This window comes from Hydractinia symbiolongicarpus, chromosome 13, assembly GCF_029227915.1.
Source record: "Hydractinia symbiolongicarpus strain clone_291-10 chromosome 13, HSymV2.1, whole genome shotgun sequence".
Taxonomy (NCBI): Eukaryota; Metazoa; Cnidaria; class Hydrozoa; order Anthoathecata; family Hydractiniidae; genus Hydractinia; species Hydractinia symbiolongicarpus.
In genome coordinates this window covers 12398345-12425307 of record NC_079887.1, presented here as the reverse complement: position 1 = coordinate 12425307, position 26963 = coordinate 12398345, and the positions used below count along the sequence as shown (strand labels likewise).

Genomic DNA, 26963 nt, shown 5'->3' with positions numbered 1-26963 from the left:
GTCATTGCTGAAGATGTCAAATTTTAAATGACGGTTGTTTTCTAAGTGGTTTTTTTTCACTAGCTTAACAATTAGTACTTCTACAAAAAATCAAATAAAAGTATTTTATGACAAATTAGAATTAACATTCACTTGTTATGTACAATAGAGAACTTTTGTTGTGTTCATTCTTTAGAATACGTAAATCAAAATTTGCCAAGTAGGAGATAGGTTCACCTATGGGTAACACTTTATAAACTGTGTCATACTTTTAGATTTTTTTCTTCATGGAGTGAGGACACGTATGGAACATATGGAGTGTAAGTTTCTCTATGTATCATGATACTACTTGAAGAAACTTTCATAAAAACAAGTTTTATTTGGAACTGTTAACCCAGTTTGCTAGGTGAACACAAAGTTTATCTTTTTCATGATCTGAAGGAAAGATAACAACTGATAGCCTTGTTGTAGAGCATTCGCTTTCAGTGCGGGAGGTCCTGGGTTTAAACCCGGCAGAGTCATGCCAGAGGCTATAAAAGTGTGAATCTATCCTTTCTGCTTAGCGCTCAGCATGAGAATAGCATTGATATCTTAGGCGGTCTACTTTAAAGGAAGAAACCTTCTTTGGAAGAAAGTTTCGCTGCTCGGAAGAATCGCGAAAATTTTGCATTTTGCGGGAAAAAACTTTCACGGACAAGCAATTTGGAATTTCTTTATGGGAAAAAAACTTTTGCGGACCGATGATAATGAAGTATTAAAAAAACAATGTAAAATAAAGGATATGAAAGTTGTAATTATTTTATCACAAAAACTATATAATATTCTTAGTCTATGATTATAATGTTTTCGCAATCTTCTCGTTGACAAAAATTACAAAAATTATAGTTCTGCTTCTTTATCACCTTTGTTATAGTTTCTAAGCTTCTTTTCTCAACGCCATTTTTATAAACTCAGCTAATTAAAAAAAAAGACAATGATACTTGTTTTTTTGCTTTTACTGAGTAGTTAAATACAATTAACATAAAAAGCCTTCACTGGGAAATAAATTTACAAAAAATTTGCAGGAAAAAACTTTCGCGGACAACACGTCTTAAAAAAATTTGCGGGAAAAAACTTTTGCGAGCAACACGTTTTAGAAGATTTCGCGGAAGAAACTTTTGCGGAAAGGCCCTATAAAAACAGCGGAACCGCGTCACTTTCTTCCAGCGAAACTTTCTTCCTTTCAAGTAGTTAAGCGAGTTTTGTAGCTCAAATGGGAGCTTTAAATGTGCTAGGACCCCCTTCGCAGGACCCTTGTTGATATAGCAGTACCAATAGGAACCGAAGAGGCTATCCTAGGTAAATAATCTTATATAATAATACAGAGTGTTTGTGACGGTCATAGTGGATATCGTCATATTCCTTTGATGCTGCCGAAATTCTCAAATGTTAAATTTTATGACGTTACTGCATGACGTCAATAACACTACTTTAAAGTCAATATCCTTATTAATTTAATGAACCCATTACAGTGCACTTAAAATTTTGAGGCTAAATAACTTGGAAACTAGGTGGTCATGTCAATGATTTTTCACCGCCTGGGTAACTAGGAACCAGCTAGGGCCAATTTGGGTAATTTTCCCAAACCTGAGTCCCCGAATCCATTTCGGAATGGGTGAGTTAATGACGTCATCATAAAACCTTCAAACCCTAATATCTCTGCAAAGTACATGTTACATTTTCTTGATCAGGGTTTCAGGATCTATATGATGTAGGCAAGACGTATACAAATTTTTAAAAAATTTTAAGGGGGTTTTGACTGGTCATTGTTGACGTCAGCAAAATTTTTAATCCCTTATATCTCATTAACCGTTCACATGATCATATACGTTTTCTTGATGAGCGCTTTAAGGTCTGCACAGTAGAGGCAACGTGAAAACAAGGTTCTCAATTTTTTTTTGTGGATGGGTTGCTGACGTCATCCAATTCAAATAACGCTTTTTTTCTCATATGATTTTTAAGCCTTTTAACGATTCATGAGTTGTAGTACTAACAAAAATAACTTAGATAGTCACCTTTAAATATTTTAACTTCCTAAAAAACTTTATAACCTTTGATGCATCATCTTTTATTAATTCTTGTTACATTGCAAATGACAGGATGACTTTCTGAATGAATATCCATCTTTTACTTTATTTTTAGGAGTTTGTGGCATGGCCTAGTGGTTATGGAGTTCGCATCATAATCACAAGTTCCATGGTTTAGACATGTTTTGCGAGTGCTTTAAGCACAGCTACATGCATCCAAATTGATAATAGTGTTTCCAATTCCAACAGTGAAGTAGCTATGCTGTATATATATTCGGAATAATAATGATAGCTGTAGAACTTCTTTCGCTGTATCCATCCACCAATGAATTTGCTTTTGTTATTTGCGTTCGAATATACGGTTCTTATCATGCCAGGATTCACCTGCACTTTCACTAGAACGAGAGATATCAGAAAGCTACTTTCAATGCTTGTGTTGAATCTTGGTTGAAAAATATAGGCAAAAAACAAATTTAAAAATTGCAAGGCGGAGAACGTTTATTTTAAAATTATGAAATATATGCACAAAACTGCCTATTCTTCACAATTTAACAACTTCTCTGAATTCCTTAAAATGTTTTTTGTTTTGGTTGATTGATTGCCTTTTTTTAGTTATCAAGTGTAGAATGATTTTAATTTACTTTGATTGCTTTAATATACACATACATGTTGCTGTATAAATGAAAATGAACTTTACCATTTCCGTTTCCAAACACTATGTCTATATCTCCCAAGCATTAACAGTCCTCTCTAATTTTTTTTGTAGCCTTTGTCCCCTCTATCTCATCTTCTTTCACATTTAGGTTTTTGTGTTTCCTATGACTTTAAAAGTTTTTCTTTTTATATAACAAGACATGTCTTGAGTTTATAAAGTCTTTTTTGATAAAGTTACATTGAATTAAATATCAAAACATTTTTTTCTTTCGCCACACTGATAATTCACAAGTGAAGTCATTGTTTTTTTTTTACTTGGCAAATAAATTACGTTTTAAATCACTAAACTATATATTTATAACAAAAAACCAAGCTTTACACCTTCATTTTGTGTATTTCACTCACAACAATGTTTTATTCTTAGCCTAATATTTTAAAGAATATTTGGCAATAATGAAATAGCGAAATATGTTGAATATAATATTTGCACAAGTTCATTTGCACAAGCTTTTTTATGGTGGGTTTCATCTTGTCTGAAAACCTAACCTTAAAATTTGGACTTACTGGAAAAAAGCTTGACAGAAATTTTGAAAATTAATTCATAGAAAACTATAGCATCCATTTAAAAGACATAATATAGTAACGAAACAAAAAAACGTATTCTAGTAGATCATTTCAGTAGGCATGTAATAAAAAACCCTTAATGTGAACATATCAATATATTTGGTTTTGCGTCAACACAGGTTTTAAACTAAAACCTTTATTTCAGATTTTTTAACAATTCTCTGCAAGGTTCCAGTTCATGTTACATTCCAGCAATCTGTCTATACACCTTTTACAATGAAATACAAAATGAGCCTATAAAACTTAAATTGTGAAAACCACAGATAATAGTTCCTGTAAAAAATGGTTGTCTGGTTGGTTGTGATAAGGCAAGGCTTTGAAATTTGAGATTGCCAAGCAAATACTGATTTCATTCTTAAAACATGTTTGGTGAACTAATTACAGAGCAGTTTTTACAGGATAAAACTATTATTATTATAATTCCGAATATTTATACCGGATATAGCCACTACAGTGTTTTCAGGCATTGTCTACCCAATTTCTCTCACATGTTATGGTAAAAGCACTTGCTAAACATGCTCGTACCTTGGACCCATTACATGATTACAAAGCGAGTTCCATAACCACTAAGGCACATGCCACGAAAAATAACCTATTCACATGAAAGTGAAAATACGTTTTAAAAATAAAATTAAAATTATCCTCTGAGAAAGATAATCTGCATTGTTTGTTTCACATAGATTTGTTTGTGTTTTGTACGCCTCAATGTCGTTTCTATTTGCTATACTTTTCCTGAATGCACACAAATGCAGTCAAAGTTTGAACATACTCTGTTAAATATCAAATGGGAATAATAGAGAGTGTAATTCTGCATTAAAACTAGTTTTTATTTATTTTTAAATTATTTTCAGTGAGAGTTCAATGATATTTCGTTACTTATAAGGAAAAAGAAAACAGAATAAAATTAACTTTTTTGTAGTCGCATTGAAGAAATGCCCCGTTAGAAAGCTGGAAACATTAAATCTTTTATTTTGATCTTGTTGATTGCAAAGCCATACTTCTTAAAATGTCGCTTAAAATTTCATATAATTAATTTTTAGAGAATCTGGAATAGACAGTGCAGGTTCATCTCAAAATAAGTTGAATACTACACCTTTATCTTTATCTTTATCTCTTTTGGTGTTGTATTTGAAGAAGATAGTGAAGATGGTGTTGCACAAAATCCTTCATCTGGTTCTTCAGGTATTGTATTTGAACAAGATAGTGAAGAAGGTGTTGCACGAAGTATTGCTGTCAGCAGCATTGAGTCAGCTAGTGCAAATTCCCAGGTAGGATCTATTACTAGAAAATCATTTTGTAGATAAATGCAAAGCATGTCTTTTAAGGGTAGTTTCCATTGCAACAATATATTGTACAAAATCAATTGTGCATAATACTTGTACAGATGTAGCCAAGGCATTATTATAACTTTGAAGGTCACAAATGTTTTGAGGACATTGTTTAATAATGCAACATTATGACCAAAAAGAGAAATAAAAATCGAAAAAGATCATTCTATTAGAGTTCTTTTTTTAATGGTTTACCTGTTTCTTTTGTTTATTTAAGTCAGAATTATTCTAGCTAATCTTAGATCCTGTTTTTTTTCCTTCAAGAGCTAATGTACAAACATTTTTGCCATTTAGTCTGTGTGTTATGCAAATTAGAAAAGGTTTCAAACCAACTTCATGTAGACAGTCATTACTCTTCAGTAGATGTTCATATTTATGAGACTTGCTGTCTCTTCTGGAATATTCCTTGATATTTTGTCGAAAATTCCTGGTTGTTTTACCAACGCATTACTTTCTGCCCATAAGTAATGCATTGGTGAAACTATCAGACATTTTGAACAATGTACTGAGAAACATTTAAAAAGAGACGGAAATTCTTATATCCCTAAACTGTATTAATTTTTGCAAAATAAGCCAGTCTTATTAGATAGCTCATGAGTTTTGCTAAAAAAGAATTTGGACAGTATTTTTTTCTCTTAATTTAGACCATTTTTAGGGGTTTTAAGACATAACTAAAAACTAAATTTATCTATTTGTAAGTGCTAGGAAAATCATAAAAAAGAGGAAAAAATTCCTAATTTGGCAAGGATTTGTTTTACCGAATAGCATGTTTCTAGGAACTGATTTTTGCAAAAGTTACCAAATCTTTTAAAATTATTAAATATGAGAAGAGTGTCAGGAAGGTTCTTATTTGAACCTTACTTACCCTTCCTAACTATGTATGTGCGCATAATAACATAAAATTTTATATTTTGCGTGTCATTGGCCAATATATATTTTAGGATTGTGATGGGAGTATGTCATTAAACAGTGAGAACCTCTCCTTAGGCAGCGAATTCTTATGTATTGAAATGGAATACTGCAGCAAGGGAACCCTGCGTGATAAAATTAGGAAAGGGCAGTTATATCTTAACAAGGAAAGCATATGGAGATATGCACTCGAAATCTTAAGAGCTTTAGAAACTATTCATCTCATGGTAAGCAGTTAGATAATTTTAATTTTTTTTCTGAAATATACAATTATGAATACTAATCATTTTATAAGCTTAGTGTGTATAAGCCAAGCCTAGTAATCTCCTAGGATTTAGTTCATCTACAATATATCCAAGTTTTTTTTCCCTATTTTCTTCTAAAAGCTGCTATGCATTTCTTCAACACACCAAATTTAAATGTAAATTTGATCATTACCTTAAGGAAGATATTTAAGAAATTTCCCTGAATCCCTAAGTTTATTTGGACTATGTGTTATGAATTGTGAATTGTGAGTTTTTGCATAAAGTTTCTCATAGTTTTAAACAAGTCTAGAAATATTTAGAACACTACCTGTTTTTAAATGTACTGAATATATCCAGATTATTGTTAATTCTTCCAGCTTTCCAGGTGTTATCTTATCAGCAGCTGCCCTCTACTTTCCTGCTTAAAATTTAATAAAAAGTCTACTTGAATCTCCTTAATTGATTTCCCATTAATTTAGCTAGCTACCCTGGTACAATTTCGCTTATAAATTTCATAACCTTATTTTGGCGACAAAGTCAGGAAAAAACACATACCAAGTACCAAGTGTTCTAGATATTTTGCATTAACCAACTTCTTATAATCATACTATTCTATGGGTAATTAGTCAATTATATTGCGCTGTTAGATGTGTGATTGTGCTTTTTCATATCTTTCCTGACAAAGCCTGCAAATCGCATCTGAGCTGCCTCTTCAGATGTTAATTTTTGTTCTTCATCATCAACTGCACAAAACTCTTCCTTTTAAAAAATGGCTTCAAAAAGCCTGAAAAAAACCTCAAGTCGACCTCAATGAAAAAAGCAGTTCATATTTGTTTTGGCACTTGTTGTTTTTCAAGTGATGACATTTTAAATACTCAAACCATACCAACATATTAAATCTTAGTATAAGGACTTGCTCAACTGATGAAAATGAATTCTTATCGGGCAAAATTATGTGACTTTGTTCTTAATATAATGAATACTTACAAAATATCATATTTTCCACAGGCCTTTATTCCATTTTTACAAAATGTCTGCTAAACATACCTATTTTTAAAATTCCAAATGCCACACAAATTTGTTTACAAAGTATAAACCTCGTGCATAAAGAATTCATTAAGGGCCGTATATAATGAGAAACTGTAAACTCTTTACCTATTATCTTTACAATGCTTTTTTTAAAGAATAGATTTAGGTGTAAATTCGTTTCAGAAAATAACTATTATGATATGACTTACCTTTTTATATGTTAGGACATATGTCATCGTGATCTGAAGCCAGAAAATATTTTGATACATTCAAATGGTACATTAAAACTTGCAGATTTTGGTTTGGCAAAACATAAAGCTGGCTTTAGTGTCCGACCTAACCAAGGCTCGTTGTTGAGAGTCCTATCAGTTGACTCAACATCTTCTATGACTGCAGACATTGGAACAAATCGATATTGTGCACCAGAATTGCTTGGACATAAACGTGCAAAGTTTTCCCATAAAGTGGATATTTATTCGTTTGGAATCATTTTATTTGAAATGGCGTCTTCGCCTGATAAAACAGAAATGGAGAAAACACAGCTGCTAAACGCCCTAAAAAAGGTATCAGTTCTTACTATTCTTGTTAAAGAATTTTAAGTAATAATAATAACAATAATAATAATAATAATAATAATAATAAAACAATGATGATGTAATGTTGATGACGATAATACGCTATGTTGCCTGTCCGCCTGCCTGCCTAAAATTTCCTAAATGACCTAAAAAAAGAAAAATTGAGACCCTCCTAAATTATCCTATTAAACACAAAGTTCATGTGGCATCCATGTTTGGGTATTACCTGTTATATGACAAAAAATTGCTCCTTTCAAAAAATTGCATTTTGAAAGATATGTTTAAAACAAATTTAAACCTCAATATTTCTGTAACTATATTCATCTAAAGACATATTCCTGTCTGTCTGTCTGTCTGTCTGTCTGTCTGTCTGTCTGTCTGTCTGTCTGTCTGTCTGTCTGTCTGTCTGTCTGTCTGTCTGTCTGTCTGTCTGTCTGTCTGTCTGTCTGTCTGTCTGTCTGTCTGTCTGTCTGTCTGTCTGTCTGTCTGTCTGTCTGTCTGTCTGTCTGTCTGCCTGCCTGCCTGCCTGCCTGCCTGCCTGCCTGCCTGCCTGCCTGCCTGCCTGCCTGCCTGCCTGCCTGCCTGCCTGCCTGCTATAGATATAAAGATATAAATTTTCTTGATCAGTGTTTAAGATCTCCACCATGAAGGAAACAGGTACACAAATTTCCTGTGTTTTGGCGGTCCTTGCTGACGCCAGCAAAATTTTTAAACTCTTATTTTTTCTTAGGCGTTCGTCAAAAACATATGATCCTATACATTATTTGGATCAGCGTTTCAACCTCTACGCATTACATGCAATGAATTAACTCAATTTTTTTTGTATTTGAACTGCTGACGTCAGCAAAAAATCTAAAACAACCTATTTTTTCATTATCCTTTTGCCTAAGTGGATTTTTCCACAGGCCTTAGACTAGTTATATATATTATTTTCTTGTACTAGACTCTTTAACACTCCAAACTCTGTCCCATCGTCCTAGCACAAAGTAGACATCCGGAAGATCTTGTTTCCAATAGGAGATCAGCGTAACTGCTATGTCTGTCTCATCCGAATAATAACAACGAATAGCAGATGTAAAACATATCTTTCAAATGCAGTCTTGACGATTGCAGTATCTGCATCATCAAGCCAGTTAACATCACATATTCCTGCTTTACATAGACATTCAAGGTAAACAATTAGAGAAGATTTATTTTCTGTGCTACTCAAGAAGCAATCTGGGTAAAGGGCACTTGGTTTGGTTTTCAGTACGTATCTTCACTTCACAGCTCTTTGGAATCATATTGGTTTTTATTGCTCATACTCTCATAACCATGAAAAAAACTACTGAAGATATATCTTGGTTTTAGCCAACATACTGTACGTAGCAACTGATTTGAATTTGGTTCCTTTCCATCCAGCAAACTCTATGAAGGAATGACCCACTATACCACCATGTTTAGCAAATGTTTTTATTGTAACTGAATCTTCCTCTGGCATGATAATTGTTTTGAAAGAATCTGTTTTTCTTTAGCATTTCGTCCTTAAATAAACAACAACTACATTTTTTTTTATTTAAACTGGAAATCCTATGATGTTCTCAAGTTTTTTATTTCGTCTCCGAACTCTGTTTTTCTCTTGTCAATAAACCTTCTACGACAACAGTGATGAACTAGAATTTCGTTGTTCGATTCCTTGAGACGTTTTAGTTCGGTTTAAATTTCTTCATAACCTTTCTATACGCTTCTTCGCAGCAATGCTTATAAAATCTTTATTGTGGAGCTCATTCGTCTGACCCTTCGTTTTCTTGCACCTTACTCAGGCATCTATCCATTCTTGCAGTGAGCGATCTAAAGGCGAAAGTCCACTTTGGTCGCATAGCACGACGTATTTGACCCACAGCGCTCATGGCGTGCGTGCGCGCTTCAATGTACAAAGTCCACTAATTATTGAATGTGCGCAGAAAAAGACTAAATGTCAACAAATATGGCGGTATGGGATAGAAGAAGAATTTTGAAAAGAAGGCTGTTACTTTTGATTATCTTACAAAGAAGATTTAGGCAAAGGGAAGATGAATTGCAAAGACAACGCGAACGTAAAAAGTTCTGGGTACGATGGATTTTTCTCGAGAGAAAACAAAAAGGAGATTATCACGCATTAGTTCACGCAATGGTTCACTAGGCACTGGTGCTCTTGTCATACTACGAATTATTCCACTACTGCTACCTCTGGCTCGCTGCTGGTGATGGAGAAGGAGGGGCCAACACTTCTTGTTGGTTGAAATAACTCTTGGTGGAACATATTCTTGGCTCAATTCAGTTTATCTTTGCACAAGAAACCTCAATTGGTTAGCATTGCGTCTTAAGTTTGCCACATATTGCATATTTCTTTCCACTTCCCTGTTTTCTCTAGCTTCATAAGCTTGTTCATCGCATGCGTCTTGTTCCTCCATGTTGTTTAAAGGAAGAATGGTTTTCAAGCAATTTTATTGGTGGAAATGCTTAAGTTACGTCATAATTTATCAGCGCTCTCGAGCGGTCATTCAAAATATGAAAATCGTTTTGATATCCAAAGCGGGCGGAACGACCAAAAGCGCTCATGAAATGTTACGCAATAATGTACGCTTTGAGCCGTGCGTCGAGTACGTCGTGCTATGCAACCGAAGTGGACTTTCGCCTTAAAGCCATTGAATGTCTATGTGTTTTGATGAATGCTATGCTAGGTCAGCTCATTTTAAACTAAACTTAACGTTTAATAAAAATGTAGTATCAAGTGGAAATTTTGTTTTGGCCTTCAGGAGGAGCTGCTCCCTAAAATGCACTTCCATTACACCTTAGCTTTTCATCATTCTCATCATTCATCATTCTCGGCTTAACGTCCGTTTTCCATGCTAGCATGGGTTGGACGGGGTATATTAATGACCCTCTTCCAATCTGAACTAGACTGTGTTAGATCTAAACTCAACTTCCTCTGTATCAAGTCTGTCCTTATAACCTCCTGCCAAGTCTTTTTCGGTCTGCCTCTGGGCTTTGCCCCAGGAACTATCAAGTCTCTACACTTTCTTACCCAATTATCCTCCTCCATTCTTTCCAAGTGCCCCAGCCAATTCAATCTTCTTATCTGGATAACATCTTTAATTCTACGGAGACTTAGCCTGCTTCTTAGCTCATCTGAACTCTTTCTGTCTCTCAGACTGGCGTTACACATCCACCTAACCATTCTCACATTATTCCTTTCTAAACGGTCAAGATCTTCCTGCTTTACTGCCCATGTCTCACTACCGTACAACATAACACTTCTTACACAGGCCTCATACAACCTACCTTTTACCTCAATTGACAGGACTCTGCTAGTCAACAAAGGAAGTGACTCTCTGAACTATTTCCAAGGAGAACCTATCCTGCAAGTAACACTTCTTTCAACACCCCCTTCACTGCCCAACATATCACCTAAGTAACAGAAGTTCTCAACTATCTCTAACAAGCCACTGTTGTACATCATTAAAGCTGGAAATACTTCATTCTCTATAATCTCACCTTTGCAACGCTTGCATACAAACTGAATGTCAGCTCTTAACCTTCCACTAATGCTACTGCACTTCTTATGTACCCAATGCTTGCAAGTCTGACAAAAAATTGAGTTACTACCAACCCCTTTCCTGTAAACTCCACAAGGCCACTTCCAACTACAAGGTCACACTTAGCTGCAATGCTACTAATCATGACTTTAGACTTTGCTGTGTTTACCTTTAGCCCTTTCTCTTCTAGTCCTTTCTTCCACTTCTCAAACTTTACAATAACTCCCATGGACAACCTGTTCTGAACTCCATCACAGCGCTTCTAAGACTAGAACAAACAACAAAGGACTAAGTACAGAACCCTGATGTACCCCCTCATTTACACTGAATTCATCACTAAGTGAATCGTTAATCCTGACACGACTTCTAGCATTGCTGTACATAGACCATCGTAACTAGCCACTCATCCACACCTAATTTTCTCATAGCCCACCAAATAACTTTACGTGGCACTCTATCAAAAGCTTTCTCTAAATCTACAAAGGCAAAATAGAGATTCTTTCTCTTTCCTAAATACTTTACCTGAAGCTGTCTGAGTAAAAATATTGCATCTGTAGTGCCACGCCCTGGAACAAAACCAAATTGCATCTTATCTATATCAATCCTTTCTCTAAGTAACTTATCAATCACTCTTTCAATAACTTTCATTACTTGATCAACCAACTTCAAACCTCTATAGTTACCCCTTTCTAATGCACCACCCTTTCCCTTGAAACAATTCACTATTACACTCGACTGACACTCACTCGGAATAGCACCATCCTTTAAAATCTGGTTAGCAAGACTTGTAATAAGCTCAACTCCAATATATCCAGATGCTTTTACCATCTCTGCAACAATACCTGATACTCCTGCAGCCTTGCCAATCTTCAATTTCCTAATAGCCTCCACTACCCATTCTGTCTTAATCTGCATAGCTGGCCCTTCTACAACATCATCATCAGACAAATTATCCTCATCCCAATCAAACTCAGTGTTAAGCAACCTCTGATAATGATTCTTCCGAGCTACCCTTTTCTCCTCCTCTGTGCTAGCCAAAACACCTTCATAATTACGTATACACTTCTCACCTACAACATCTTGGTTAGTCTTCTTCATTTGCTTTGCTATCTTGAATACCTCATTGCGCTGGTCTTCCCTTCTTAACACATCTGCAAATCTGTTTCTCTCTGCTTCTGATTTTGCCTTATACACTGCTGTACGAGCACGACGCTTAGCTTCTATGTGAATATTTTTACTACCACCTGACTTCCACTCTTTCCAAAGTTTCCTCTTTTCCTTTATACACTGGTCAACCTCATTATTCCACCACCAGGTCTGTCTATGTCTAGCTGGTCCTTTCGTCCACCAACAGGTATCATCAGAAGCTTCTAGAAGACAATTCTTCAAAGTAGCCCAAGTACTTTCAACATTGTCACTATCAAATTGACCATTGTGGGCTAACTGCTGAACTTTTGCTGAACTAACTGAACTAAATTGTCTTGCTACAATCTCTTCCTTCAGCTTCCAGACTTTACGACGGGCCCTGTACTTTCCCTTGGCTTCTTTAACACTCTTCAAGATAATATCACAAACCAGCAACCTATGCTGGGAAACACACTCTTCCCCCGATATAACTTTCACGTCCTTCACCAATTTCTTGTCTGACTTTCTAACCAGGAAGTAATCTATCTGTGTCTTACAACCACCTGACTCATATGTTATCAGCCTACTCTGTCTCTTACTGAATGATGTGTTGCAAACTACCATGTCCGTTGCCATTCCAAACTCAAGCAATCTCTCCCCTTCCTTATTTCTGCTCCCGAATCCATAGCCTCCATGCACACCTCTATAACCTTCAGATGACTTCTTAACATGACCATTACAGTCGCCGCCCACCATGACAAGTTCAGTGTCTCCAAACTTTGATGTGACTGCTATTAACTCATCATAAAACTTATCTTTATCTTCCTCACTGAGTTCACACTGTGGAGCATAAACTGACAGAAAAGTGACAATCCTATTACCTATCAAAATATTAACACGCATAACATCTATTACTTTTTCTACCCACTTTTCTGCAACGAATATGCCAACTCCTCCACATCCATCACTATTACCAATCCAAAAAAGCTTATACCTTGCCTTCCTACCTTCCACAAATCTCACTGAAGCTCCTCTCCACCTGACTTGCTGAACACAACACATATCAACAGATCTACGTTCTAACATTTCAACTACTTCACCTGCTCTACCTCTCAGAGTACCAACATTTACACTAGCCATCCCCAAACTAGTGTTATCTACCTTGTGATGTGATAGCTGGGTAACGGTCTGACGATGCTCACACCTGACATCTGTCCTACCGTACGCGACACCTTCACTCCTTAGAGTTCTAGCCCCGTTTACGCAGTTTGTCTGATCAACTATTCTTACGGCCATTAATAAAGAGTTTTGGCATTGTTTTACAGCTGGATGCCCTTCCTAGCGCCAACCGTTCACAGACCGGACTGGGTGTTTTTTAAAGTGACACTATCACTATGTGGCATTTCATGGGACTTCCACAATCGCCTCTTTAAACTAAGGAATGGTGGAGGACGTTCAACTCCTCTCTTGTCTCTTAAAGAGACCCTTTACCTAATTAATGAAACAATATATTATAAAAATCTGTGAGATACAGAAAATTTAGAAGATCTTATCCTCGTTTTCCTGGTGTCTATTCCCGTCACCTCAACATTTACTTTCATTTTTATTCCCTGAATAAAATATACTAATATTAATATAATAAATGTAAATAAGAGCAATAGAGGTCATCTCAATAGAAATCACTATAATATGACTTTTCTCTCATTTATCTTAAATAATGCAAGTTAATTGTGAGTAAATAATACTTCAGAAAAATGAGTTCAAAATTATTTCCGATTCCATGACACTCATTAAGTGTCATGTCATGGAAATCCTATTTTCATCATTGGTTCTTTTATAGTTCTCTCTAACCCATTTTTTAAAGAAAAATTATTATCACAAGAAAATGATAAAAATGACAAAGAGATTTTTCTAAATGTTTTGTCATAGGGTGTTTTTTCTGCTCATCTGCAGAGCCTGTGAGAGGTCTGGACGAAGCGTCAGCATGTTACTATTTTCTCCCACAAGCGCCACATTTTGCATAATTCTACCATATTTTTAACTTTTGTGTTTTCTTCTCATTTCGTCGTCAAACTTATGTTATTTATCTTCAGTTGCAGCAAGTACTTATACCTTCAGGGTTTACACTCCGTCAAGAATTGTCAGGAATTTTAAAAATATAGTCAAAAAAGTGTCAGGAAAATTTGGTCTTTTTATGAAATGTCACAAAAAATACAGGAAATTTCCACTAAGTATTTGCAATGCATATGCTATGCATTTTATTATCATGATTATCAATGTGAGTGTTAATCTTCAGCTTGTACTTGTTTCATCCTTTGTTTCTTCCCTTTAGCAGCCATAACTATGGGGAAGTAGGGAAGAAAATTCGACAATGAGTGTGGTTTTAGCTAAAAGATGTCCGGGAAATGTTAAGAGAGTCAGTCTATTTCAACGTTTGAGATGACAACCTGACTTCATCTTCGACTTGTCATAGGAATCACTATCGTCAGGTTTAAACACTAGAATTAAAGTTTTAATTTCAAGAAAATAACTGTCCTCTTGGCAATGTCATTTCTTGGCGATCCCAGTGCCAAAAAAAGATCTTGTGACTAAGGTCACGAAGTGTTTAACAATCTTAGGGCATGATTTTCTAAAATATATTCTGTTTGGGCTTCTTTTCCTCCACTTCTTCTCTAATAGTAACTATTAAGGCTGTTTTTTTCTGTGATTTTACTGCTGGGTCTTTTATCGTTCTGTCTGACTGTTAGATACCTGTTTATGTCAGTTACTTCCCAGCTGTGTGACAAAACTACTGTTACCTTCCTTACTTAATATTAGGTATGAAACAGTGGAATAGGGTTTCGTTTTTGTTCTTATTTTTCTGTTTTCTTGATTTTACACCCGCGAAGTCACTCAAGTGATTTCAATCTGCGCCTGGTGGACCAGCACCAATTAATTCAATGCGACAACTACCTGTATAAAGCTAAGTGTTGGAAATATGTAAAACACATGGAAAGCTTCAGAGGTTTGGGCACATAGGCGGTTTTGCTATTGTTCCTGTTGTATGTTATTGTGTAGCAGTTAAAATTTTAACGTATTGTAATATGTTGAGATGTTTTAGTAAATTAATTTGAATCCACAAATGAGCCTTGCGAAATAAAGACCTCGTACTGCTTTTCTGTCTTTAGAGGTTGTAACTTCCACAAATTGCGACCAAAAGGTCTTGGCCTTCACATCTTTTTGTCTTGTCATAATCAAATGCCAAGGTTTAATTTTGCTCGAATGTGTGAAATACAAATTGTAATACATCATGCTCATGCAGACTGAAAATTAATGTACAAGTTCTAAGTAGTGTGAATGAGTATTATTGTTATATGTTTATGAATTTTTTTTTTATTGTTCTACTGGTTTCCAACATATCAATCTATTAATCAGTTCGTTTTTATCCCTATTTTATCAATAATATTTTATCCCAATTTATCCCGCTCTAATTGCATAATGTAATTCAGCATAAACATTGGTCTTACTACGAGAAACCTGTAAGATTTTGTGTTGTTCATTTTTAGGAAAGCATATTTCCAGATGATTTTGGATCTCATTTTAATCCAGATGACAAAACAAATTTGAAGTATATCATATACAAGTGTCTCCAAAAAAACCCTGATTTTCGCCCCAATGCTCAATTTGTTCTTGGTCATTTCTCAAATGCTAATACTACCTACAGTGATGCAGATTTAAAAGGCATAATAGAAGACCAAAAATCGCGGGAGTCGATTATGAGGTTTTTGTTTGAAAGAAAAGGGAATCCTTTGAATGAATTGCTACATGGGGAAGAGTGTGATTGTTTTCACGGCCAGGGAGCTTCAAAAGAAAATTTCATATCCCACTTGCAGCAATGTCATCAGAGACAGTTTAATGCAATTCGAATAAGGGCTTCAACTGCAACCTATGTCAGAAATGAAATACAGCTTGTTTTTAAAAAGTTCGGGGCAACATTGTTGGACCATCCATTAGTATCACCGTATCTAGATGCTACTGGTTCTTTTAACGAAAAGCTGATGCTTTTGGATAATCATGGACGTCTATTAAACTTGCCTTGTAGACAAATTCCAAGCGAGCTAACTAAGTTTTTATGTCAAACAAGTATTCAACACACATTGAGGTTGTGTTCCTTTCATAGAACATGCAATAATCCGAACCATCTATGCACGAACGGCGAGATGGAATTTTCATACTATGTATTGACTCCAGAAGTTGCTTATATTCTTGAGGCAGAGGTTTTTTGTGTGCTGCACGATATTTTACGTGATTTGATAATTCCCCATGCTAAGTTGAGGATTGCGATTAGTCATTCAAGCATACTAAAAATTGTATTAAATGCTCTTGATTTATCTGAGACTGTCAAGTTAAAACTACAGAAGCTTTTAAATAATTTGAAGGATGGGAATCGTGTTGAGGAAACTATAAGAAAGTGTCTGCAATTAGTAAATATTTCACTAGACAAAGTGGACGCTATCTGTGAATTTATGACGCAAAAAGAACACGTGATACTCAATTCAGGAAAGAAATTGCTAATGGAACGATTTCTGAACAGTGTGATGAAAAAATCTGGTTCTGCTTCGGATGAAGGCTGGGCTGATATAAAAAAACAATTTGGAATGTTTCTACAAAATTTGTCGGATCTAAATATTTCTTTCTCATTGGATCTGCAGTGCGTTTTAATTGGGTCTGTATCAAATTTCGATGGCATATGTTTTCAAGTGTTTTTAGAAACCGCTAAAGAAAACGAATCTCGCATCGTGGCTACTGGAGGACGTTTTAATTCAGACATATGGAAGCCCATATTACCTGGCCCAACTCCAAATATCATCGGTTTTAAAGGAGATTTAAATCCTTTTTGTGAAATTATCACCAGCAATCTTCACAAAATCCCAAAATCCTTGCACATAATTTCAGATTGTGATGTTATTGTGTGGGGAGATCGTTGCAATGCTGTACAAGTGCTTAATAAGCTTTGGAAAAATAACATATCTTCTAAAGCCTATTCGTATGACAAGGACATCAATAAAAGAGTTATTATTGAACATTGCAAGCAGGAAGGTATACTGATTGGCATTGAAGCTCGAAAAAAAACCAAGGTAAGTAAATTAATTTTCTAGAAATACGTATAATGTCGTCATGGTTTATTTTATGCACATTCAACTATTTTCGGGTAATATTTATGCTTGTTTGTATTTTTAGTTACATTTGTTTTACAAGTACCAAACGCAACCGGTTACGAGAGATGTGTTAATTGAAGAAACAAAAAAACATATTAAACTCATTAGACGACTTGACAAACGAATTACCAAGCGCGTGCAAAAGGTATGGATCGATAATTTTCCTTGTACCGTCATTTTCTTTTATTAATTTTATTCTGAACATTTGCTAGCAATTGAAATTTGGTCAGTAAGCTTGCAATGCACCTGTGTGTCGAATGAAAAACCAACAAACGATTGCTAAGGAAAAGCGTTTGGTCCAAGCACTTGTGTGCTCTGTTGTCACCCTTTCTTTGATAGTAACATTACTGACGCGGTTCTTCTTAATCCTGAATTTAATTACGTCACGGAGATCGGAAATGACGTCACACCCACCTAAGACAGACCATTTTTCCCCATTTCAAAATATGACACGTTTCTGGAATTAGAGTAATGCCTGGAATTAAAGTAATGTGGAATGGAAAAGTCTGGAAATAGTCTGGATTTGGCTCACTAGTCTGAAAAATGTCTGGAATAAAGTTAAAGAAAAAAATTACAATAATCTTTTAGATTTAATTTCTTAAATTACTTTTGCATGAATCTATATACATTTATTGTATAGTATAATGTACAGTACAGTATTGTATAGTTTACATGAATCTATATACTCTATTGTATAGTATATCTGTAGTATTTCTGTTATGTGTTACATATATGTTGAATAATTGGCACTGTCTCGGACTTAAAATTACAAGATTGGTGAAGTTGTTGCCAAACATATCAAGTTGTTTGAATTTTGGGAAACGTTACCTAAATCAAAAACGTCCCGACTCTAACAGCTACCACAATGTTAAAGAGGGGATTCATGACCCTTCAACAGTTGATAAACTCTGCTTCTCCTACCTCACTAGTTTACTTCAACCATTTCTAACAGCTTTTCAAGGTGATGGGCCTATGTTATCTTACCTCAGCAATAACATCAAAGACCTACTCGTATCTTTGTTTTGATTTTAAAACTAAAGGCCATTGAGGAGGCCCAAGTATCAGCATTGGCAAAACTTGCACAGGATGAGCAGAACCTTGTTTCCACGAAAAACATACATCTTGGCTTTGCTGCAGAGAGTTTTAAAGAGTTAAAAGGTTGATGAAGAGGGAGTATTACAGCTCTGAAGCGAAGGCATTGTTTATAAGAACATGTGTTAACAAGGTGGCAGAACGCTGTTCTTTGATGTCATCAATAGTGCGTGATTCTGAAGTGATTGACCCACTGGTGTTGTCAGCAAAGAGTCATGAAGTGCTGAAAAAAAGTCAAGAATCTAATTCAAAGGATTGTAACCTTGAAATATATCAATTTTCAGACAGGGATCATGCCCTAGCAGAGTTTGCTGAATTTCTGTTCAACGAGGCAACACACAACAAACAGGAATTTCTTCAGTTCAAAAGAGTCGAGAAACGCCTTGATGATTTTGATGTCAAAAGTTTTCAAGTACACAAAACCTATCCTGCATTTTCCACCATTTTAAAAATAATTTTCACGATGAGTCATGGGCAAGCTTCTGCGGAATGTGGATTCGATGACAACAATGTTGTTTTGAAAGATAACATCAGTGTTGTTTCGGTCATCGCCAGACGATTCCTTAAAAATTTCATGCAAGTGAACAATGTCGAACCGTGCAGTATCCAGATGAGCCGGGATTGTTTAAAGTCAGTGAAAACCTCTAGGCAGCGATATAAAACATATCTAGATGAACAGAGAAAGGAATGCAAGAAGAAAGAAAAAAAATGAAGAATTGATTAATGTTAAGAATGAGCTGAATGCTATAAATTGTGAGTGTGCTACTCTGAAGAAAATAATATCTGCATTCAAGGCACAGATATTCAAAAAATTCGAGTCTGCAGCAAAATCAACGTCGCATGAATTGAAATGCAAAATGGTGGTAGTCGAAATTAATGCTCTAAAACAAAAGTGCAATGAAAAAGAGGGCCAGTTAAATGTGTTAAGAAAAAGGGCGAAAGAACTACTTGGGAAGAAGAACAACCTCAATGTGTAACTAAAAACGAAAGAAGCTTTTCTCATTTATTTGTACTTTCTTTTTTCTGTGCTGTATATTGTTGTTTCATCAGGAAAGATATACATTAAAAGAAACTTATATGTCTGACAATTAGGCTGTTCTGTACATAAAGAGTAACAAGGAAAATATGGGTTTCACTCTGGAAAAATATTCTCTTTTTTGTTAAATGTCTGAAAAATTAATATCAATTTCACACTAAAAGTCAGAAAAATGATATCAATTTTTATGATATGTCTGGACAAAAGTGTGTGGCAACCCTGTATGCGTTATATACAACCTTAATTCTTGGTAGACTTGTGGACTGTTTACCAAAACATTAATTTTATTTAAAAAAAGTCAATTGTTGTCGTTGGGATCAAAATGACTTCATGTCTGCACGAAATTTGGCTATTTTAATGATATATATAAAGATCCATTTTATCAGAAATATTGATGCTTATATCATTAAACTTAGTACATATGTAGAATACTACATTTATAGTTGGTCCAGGCAAGGAAAACAATATAATGAAGTCATTGGGATCAACCGAACTCATTCCAGCTGGATTATTATTCCCTTACAATCTCGTCTTTATTTGCCTGAGCCTGAGCAACCCCCTTGGACCAACGTACATGTAATAATTATTAAAACAAATACAACACTCAGCTAATGGATCGAGTAGAACTTAAACCCACATCCTCTCGTTCCAAAATAATTTTCCTTCTCCAGGTACAGGAGAGTTAAAATGGTTATTCAACTTCTATCGTATTAAACGCATTATGCCACAAAAAACCTCGCAGCCTCTCAAAGTTAATTCTTTTGGTATACTGTGTAATTATCTCCCACTACAAAAACGAAAATTGATTAATTTAGCATATCGAATAAAATTTTATCCATACAAACTTATTTCCATTCAAGGGTAAAAAATTCTAATGAATACTTTATTGTCAAATGTTATGGCTAGTTACCAAAACATGTCAAACTTAGTATAAAGTTAAAATAGTTAAAAAAAGTTGAAATAGTTAAAATAGTTCACATTCTGGGAGTTATTGACACTGATATCAAATTTAACATAAATTTATAGAAAAAAAATTGTGAAAAGTGTTGCCTACTAAGATGTTAGATTACAATAATTTTGACCTCAAATACTTTTTCTTATTTGGTGTTTCTTTATCTGAGATGTTTTGAATGAATATAAGTAACAATTCTGTTGATAACAAAATGTTTAAGTTACTACCCTCACTTTATTTAGTCTGTTAAAATAATCAAGGTCCATGAAGATGACGTGACATTCATTTCACCTGTCCGGTTAGACCTGACTGAGCAACAAAAGCATAAATCAAGAGTTAGACCATATCTTGATAAATTTCTTGGAGAGGTGCATGTTTGTATTGTAAGTATTTTATTTATTTCGTTGTTGAACTTTATTTAATCGAAAAAAAATAGATATATATTTAGCAAAAATTTGAAGAAAAAAATTTCTATCCCAAATACGTGTATACTTCTTCCAATAGACCCACTATGAGTGATTGTGCGATCAGCATATTATTTTTTTAAAAATAATCTGAAATATTTAAGCATTTCATTAGGAAATAAAAAATTTACAATATAACATGTTTGTATTGTAAGTATTTTATTTTTTGTTGCTCAACTCGAAGATAAAGGTTTTATAAGACTTAAATAAACCTTTTTATTCAGTTTATGTCTGCAAAGCACATAGCTAATGTGTACAAACAAAATGTTACAGAAATAGAGGATACCAAACTATACCGCGTGGAAGAATCCACTGTATTTGTATTGTAACAAGTATACATGCATAAAAAACAACACACAAGTTTCGAATTTTACGATTTACATTATTCAATGATTGCAACCTAAGCATGCGAATTAAAAAATGCAAAACTCAGAAGTGTCAAACAAAAATAAATGTGTCCAAGCAACTGTAAAAGCTACTAACATTACTTGCTTTGATAATCAGAAAAGTAAATCAGAAAAAAAGTTTACTAAAACCTTTTAAAACTGTAACGCATAAAATTTAAGATACTGTACGGTCTTTTTTTAGCAAAATATCGAAAAACTTTTAAACTTCGTCTATATTCCCCGCATCTCTGTTTCGTGTTTCGCCTGTTTACATGAAGTAACGCAATTTCCTTGGACAGGGGTTATTACTATAACTATCCGTATTCCCGTGGAAGAATCCACTGTAACTCTAATTTTTTTAAGTTTTGCAAAATCATACAACACAATAAATTAAATTTTGTGACAATCTGCAATATTCCATATTTATACTTACTGAAACAACGCGTCTAAAAAAATAAGCAGGTTAAACTGAAGAGAAATAAAAATGAAAAATGTCTAACAAAATCGAATGTCTAACAACTGTTGCGTAAAACGCTGCTAAAAGTATATACTTGCTTATGCCAGAAGTACACAGGGGGAGAAGCGTACGTTATAGGAAAAAATATAGGAAAAGTTATAGGAAAAAAAGGTTATTATAAATTTCCACAAATTACAATTTGTAACACATCATACCAATATCAGCTATTCAGCGTATTGTATACCTATAAAATTTTGATTAAAGGGTAGAAATAATTTTATTTGGAATTTTGTGATCAACTTTTGGTAGGGAAGAGAATATGCAATACAGTAGAGTCTCCATAACTTGAACGGCCAGGGGGGGAAGGAAACCGTTCGAGTTAAGGAGACGTTCGAGTAGTAGAGGTTTTCAATTTTTTTCAATATTTTTCCCTTATTTGCTTACCAGATGAATAAAAACAGTATATTAAGTACGTAGTCTTACTTATTGGGGGTTCTGGGTTTGTGAAATACAAAAACAGAGCGTTTTAGTTGCTTTTTGTTCAAATGTTTGTAAAAAAAATCAGTTATAATTGATTGTTTACAAGTATCATCATAATCTCGTTTGATGTTTTTATTCAAGTCCTTTAGGGAAGCCAACAATTCTTCCCCAAATTTCGAGAAAACGCTTAGGATCTCAAGGACGGTGAGTTCCTTTTTTCAAGCTCTTTGAGGGTACTGTCTTTTATTTTTACAGGACTTGTTATCGGCTCTACTTCTTTTTGACCCTGCCACTACACTATTGTCAGATTGCTATGAAACTCTGTTTTTGAAAATTGGTTGAGAAAGCGTTGTCGTTCGAAACACAAACAAAACATTGGAATCATGCGTTCAAACAATATAAGGCCCACAACACATGTAAACATTAAAATATGAAAATGATAAAGAGATAAATGATCAGGAAAACTTATCAATTTTTTTCAAAATGCCACAAAATTCGAGTTATGGAGTCAAAAACCTTCAAGGGACAAAATAATTTGTTCGACTTAAGGAAACATTTGAGTTATGGAGGTTCGAGTAGTAGAGGTTTTTTTGTAAGAGTTTAGTAGGAAATTTTCACAGTGCCAACGAATTCGTTCGAGTTAAGGAGACGTTCGAGTAATAGAGGTTCGAGTTATGGAGACTCTACTGCATTACTAAAACAAAATTAAATCTTTTGTATACTCAGATTTTACAATCTGCAAACTGTTTTTTTATATTTTCTATAAACATTTTATAGGAGAGATTGGTAATGACCGAAATGCCTGATTTTGCTTTACTTAAATAGATATTTTGACATTTGTTGTAAAATTTTATGTGCAAAGGCAAAATAATTGATTTTTGTTTATTTGGATATGACTCTGTAAGGTAAACCGTTTGTTTTAATATTTTGGATTGAAATATTGCGGGAGAGCGCAGCACGCAATATACCGATGTGATTAAAGTTTTTATACTTCTTTTCTATATGTTCTTGACTGTTTTGTTCTTATGACTTAACGTAATATGTTGGACTTGGTATGCTTTTTCCCCTGTGTACATCTAGCATGACTAAGTATATACTTTTAACAGATTTAGCTTTTCACGCAAAAGTTGTTGGACTTTCGGTTTTCTCTTTTGTTGCACCTGCTTATTTTTTTAGACGTTTTGTTTCAGCAGGTATAAATATGAAATATTGCAGATTGTGACTTTTGAAAATTTAAATTACTGTGTTGTATGTTTTTGCAAAACTTAGAAAAAATTAGAGTTACAGTGGATTCTTCCACGGGAATACGGTTAGTTATAGTAATAACCCCTGTCCAAGCAAATTGCGTTACTTCATGTAAACAGGCCAGAAGGATGCACGAAAAAGCGATGAGGGAAATATAGACGACGGACAATCCACCGTATAATTTTCTACGGGCTAAGGACAAGTATGATTAAAAAGCTCAGACTTTTCTTTATGAGATCATGAGAAAAAGGTTTTTTCGATATTTTGCTAAAGAAAGACCGTAAAGTATCTTAAATTTTATGCGTTACAGTTTGAAAAGGTTATAGTGAACTTTTTTTCACACAGACAGATAGACGACAGTCAGACCGGTGTTATAATATACCTAAAACCCAATACCTGAAAAAATCTCAGACTATAACACACCGCAGAACGGTCTGTTGGCACTGCTCTTAACGAAATGTAACGCATGTGTACCTTTAACCTTGTGCAACTATCAAATTAGGCGTAACTTGTAATTTATTTATAAAGAGAAACCTGAGTACAAAGTTGCAACCAACATTCGAAATTGACTAGTCGTTAGCCCGTGGAAAAATCCACGGGTTTGCCCGTCGCAGCTAAGCTACCATTTTGCGTGACAGACAGACGGACGGACGGACGGACGGACGGACAGACGTATGCGGGCATTATGATATAGATTATAACCTATATCGCTATGGCAACAGCTAATACTCACTGCGCTTTTTTAAAAATACGAACAGCAGTTGATAACGGCCCGTTTAAACGGTCCTTTAACTATATAAAGCAGCACATGACTTCTAACCGATCTCTTTGCACTCGAGTAGCTGTCGTAGTAATTCTAATCTGTAGCTAGTCACGTATCACATCATGAATCAAACGATCCTTTTGGTTTGCTTCAGCAGCGAAGGGAACAAAGGTAAGATAAAAAAAAAAGAAAATTCCTTTTGACTAACTGATGAGATTAACTAAACCTAATAGTTTAAAATAGTAAAACGTGTTTTTTCGGACTTGATTTTACAGGGGTTGATGGATATATTAAGTTTGTTTACCAAAAGTAATAAAGCTGCGAGGAAGAGATCACAGCATTGTTGGGCTAAAATGTGTTATCATAATTTTTTTTTTATTCCGAAGTTGTTGTTGTTGTTGTTACTTGAACTAAAAAATATGATGTTAAGAAGAAAAAATATGTTTCCCGACATAAAAATTAAACCACGCATTTTTAAAAACAATCTTCAAATTGGTGTGTTTTAGATTTATACATGGCTCAAATTGTGAAAATATAAAAAAATGTTTCCACAGTACAAATTACGAAAAGTGAAAATAGTCAAAAACTCCGGTTTTTGATTCAATAAAACCCTCATTGTGTTTTTAATAAAATTATGATTAAAGAAATCAAATTTATGTATTTTTAACATACAGACAACGGGTATTAATAAAGGGATTTGCATTTTTTATAAATGTTTTTTTTCTTTTCGTAGGTTGATCTGGAGGAGGAGGAGTTTAAATCCATCATGAGAATCAAATTTAGCGATAGGTTTAATGATAAAGAGTTTCATGACAGTTTTGTCCAGAATTTTTTGGATGACTGTTATGAGCATTTGAAGGATGTGTGCGTTGGAATTCGTGATATATGTAAAACAGAACGCAGAAGAGTGAGTATATTCAATTCCAAAACTGGCGATTTTGAAACCATTCAGGAATTTTAAGGAAGGCAACACTATATTAAGTAAATACTTCCTGAAAATAATCACATAATATTTCTTTATCTGAACGTTACTATTTGTAATCTGCACATTTCAACGTAGCAATCAAATTGTGTAGTTTTTACTTTACACATTTTTTATTTATTTATTTTGCAGTATTTTTTTGTTTTGTTTTTTATTACAAGCTCGTGAGCTTGTATTAAAACGCAAATGTGTCCTACAAGAATGGAAATTTTTGCCTCTCTGAGCACCGACACGGGAGTAGTCGTGTGTTCGAATCTCATCTTGGTAACTATTTTTACTTTTTTTTTCTTTTTACTATCTCTCCCGTGAGGACGTGTTTACAGACTGACCTAACGAAAATTGAAATTTCGAGAAATTTTCTATCAATATTATTGCCTATCCGAATAGCAAAATATGTCGTGTCTAACTTCAGCTTTTTATACACTTTTTTGGCGAGGTTGTTTGCGTATATCATACGTCTTGTTTGTTTTTATATTTGCGTAAACCTTTTTTTTTACTATGAATATTTAATACTTTTTTTTAAAATTTTCTCTTATTTCACTTTTTTTAGTTGATTAATTTTCGCGAATCAGTCATTTCGAGACTTTTTCCGAAGATTTTTCTTTGCAAATAAACATTTTAAGGTTTGTTGCAAAGAATTGTTTCACAAATCTAGTATTTTCCCCCTGTTTTGGACATTATTTTTTAAAAATTCACCAAAAAAACGAAAAGGCTAGCTTTTTCAATTATTTTGCGAAGTTAGTTTTAGCGAAAAATTCATTGTAGTAATTTATCGAAGATTACCTTTCCGAAAATTTTAGCGTCTGCAAATTTTCACGAATATGGATAAAATTCGCTAAATTTGCCAAAAATAATCAACTTAATTTTTGCTAAAATTTCGGCTCTTAAAGTTGCATTGTTAAAGCATGCGAAAACAAATATCTAATTTTAAAGAATAGAAATACGAGAAGGTTGATTTTCTTGACGAAATACATTTCTAAAATATAACACATTATTAAAGTATCATAGGTATACGTCTTGTTTTACACAGTTTTCTAGATTAAAAAGTTTCTTAATTTTTTAGCAATTTTAACCGAATTCAATAACTTGAGGTAAAAAACCATGGCTTAAACTTTTTCTTAAGTAGTACTGTACAAAATTTTCCTTTGCCGTTTCTTGTGTTTTTTCTTTTTGGTCCTTCGATCTATTTCCTAATAATTATAAAATTTTGTCTTTTAAAAATAATTAGAAAGTAGATACTTTGCTTGTGATCTGTGATGTTTGATAGTTAGTTAACCAGCTCCCATTAGTTGACTAGCTACCATTAGTTAACTAGCTAGCACACGATCTAAGGATCATTAGAAAATTCTGTTTTCTTGCCTTAATTTTACTGACAATAACTTAAAATAAAGAGTGCTTTAGAAACATAAAATCTTTTCTGGTGAAAAATTACTTTGTTTGAGATTCGTTTTTTAACCCTCTTTACAAACGAAAGTAAAAAATTAAACTTTGTTCCGGGAAACCCGCAATTGTTAGACAGCAAAAAACACTAATACAAATATTGAGTTACAAAGTATTTGAGTTACAAAGTTTTTGTTGTCGATACCCGGTTAAAGAGTGACGACATCAGATACTGCGTCAGTGGAAAACGTCATAACTATATAAGTACACTTTATAACTAGTAGACGTCCGTTAATTCGGACACTCAAGGGACTAAATTATTTGTTCGAATTAACGAATGTTCGGATTATCGGAAGTTCCAACAAAACAAGAATTTTAATATGCTAAAGGTCTTTTGCTGATATAACTTTATTACATCTTTACTACACCTTTTTTAA

At 34.2% G+C, this 26963-nt stretch overlaps 1 protein-coding gene across 1 annotated transcript; it reads left to right on the top strand.

Annotated features, from left to right (window-relative positions):
- Positions 1 to 3816: 3816 nt before the first annotated feature.
- Positions 3817 to 25619, top strand: LOC130623086 (eIF-2-alpha kinase GCN2-like). The gene is made up of 10 exons (XM_057438586.1): positions 3817 to 3894; positions 4004 to 4080; positions 4364 to 4386; positions 4458 to 4591; positions 5593 to 5787; positions 7059 to 7397; positions 15637 to 17208; positions 17312 to 17434; positions 20612 to 20752; positions 24898 to 25619. Exons 1-10 carry the CDS (start codon positions 3817 to 3819, stop codon positions 25123 to 25125), a joined length of 2910 nt encoding a protein of 969 aa, XP_057294569.1. The 3' UTR covers positions 25126 to 25619.
- The last annotated feature ends 1344 nt before the right edge of the window (positions 25620 to 26963 follow it).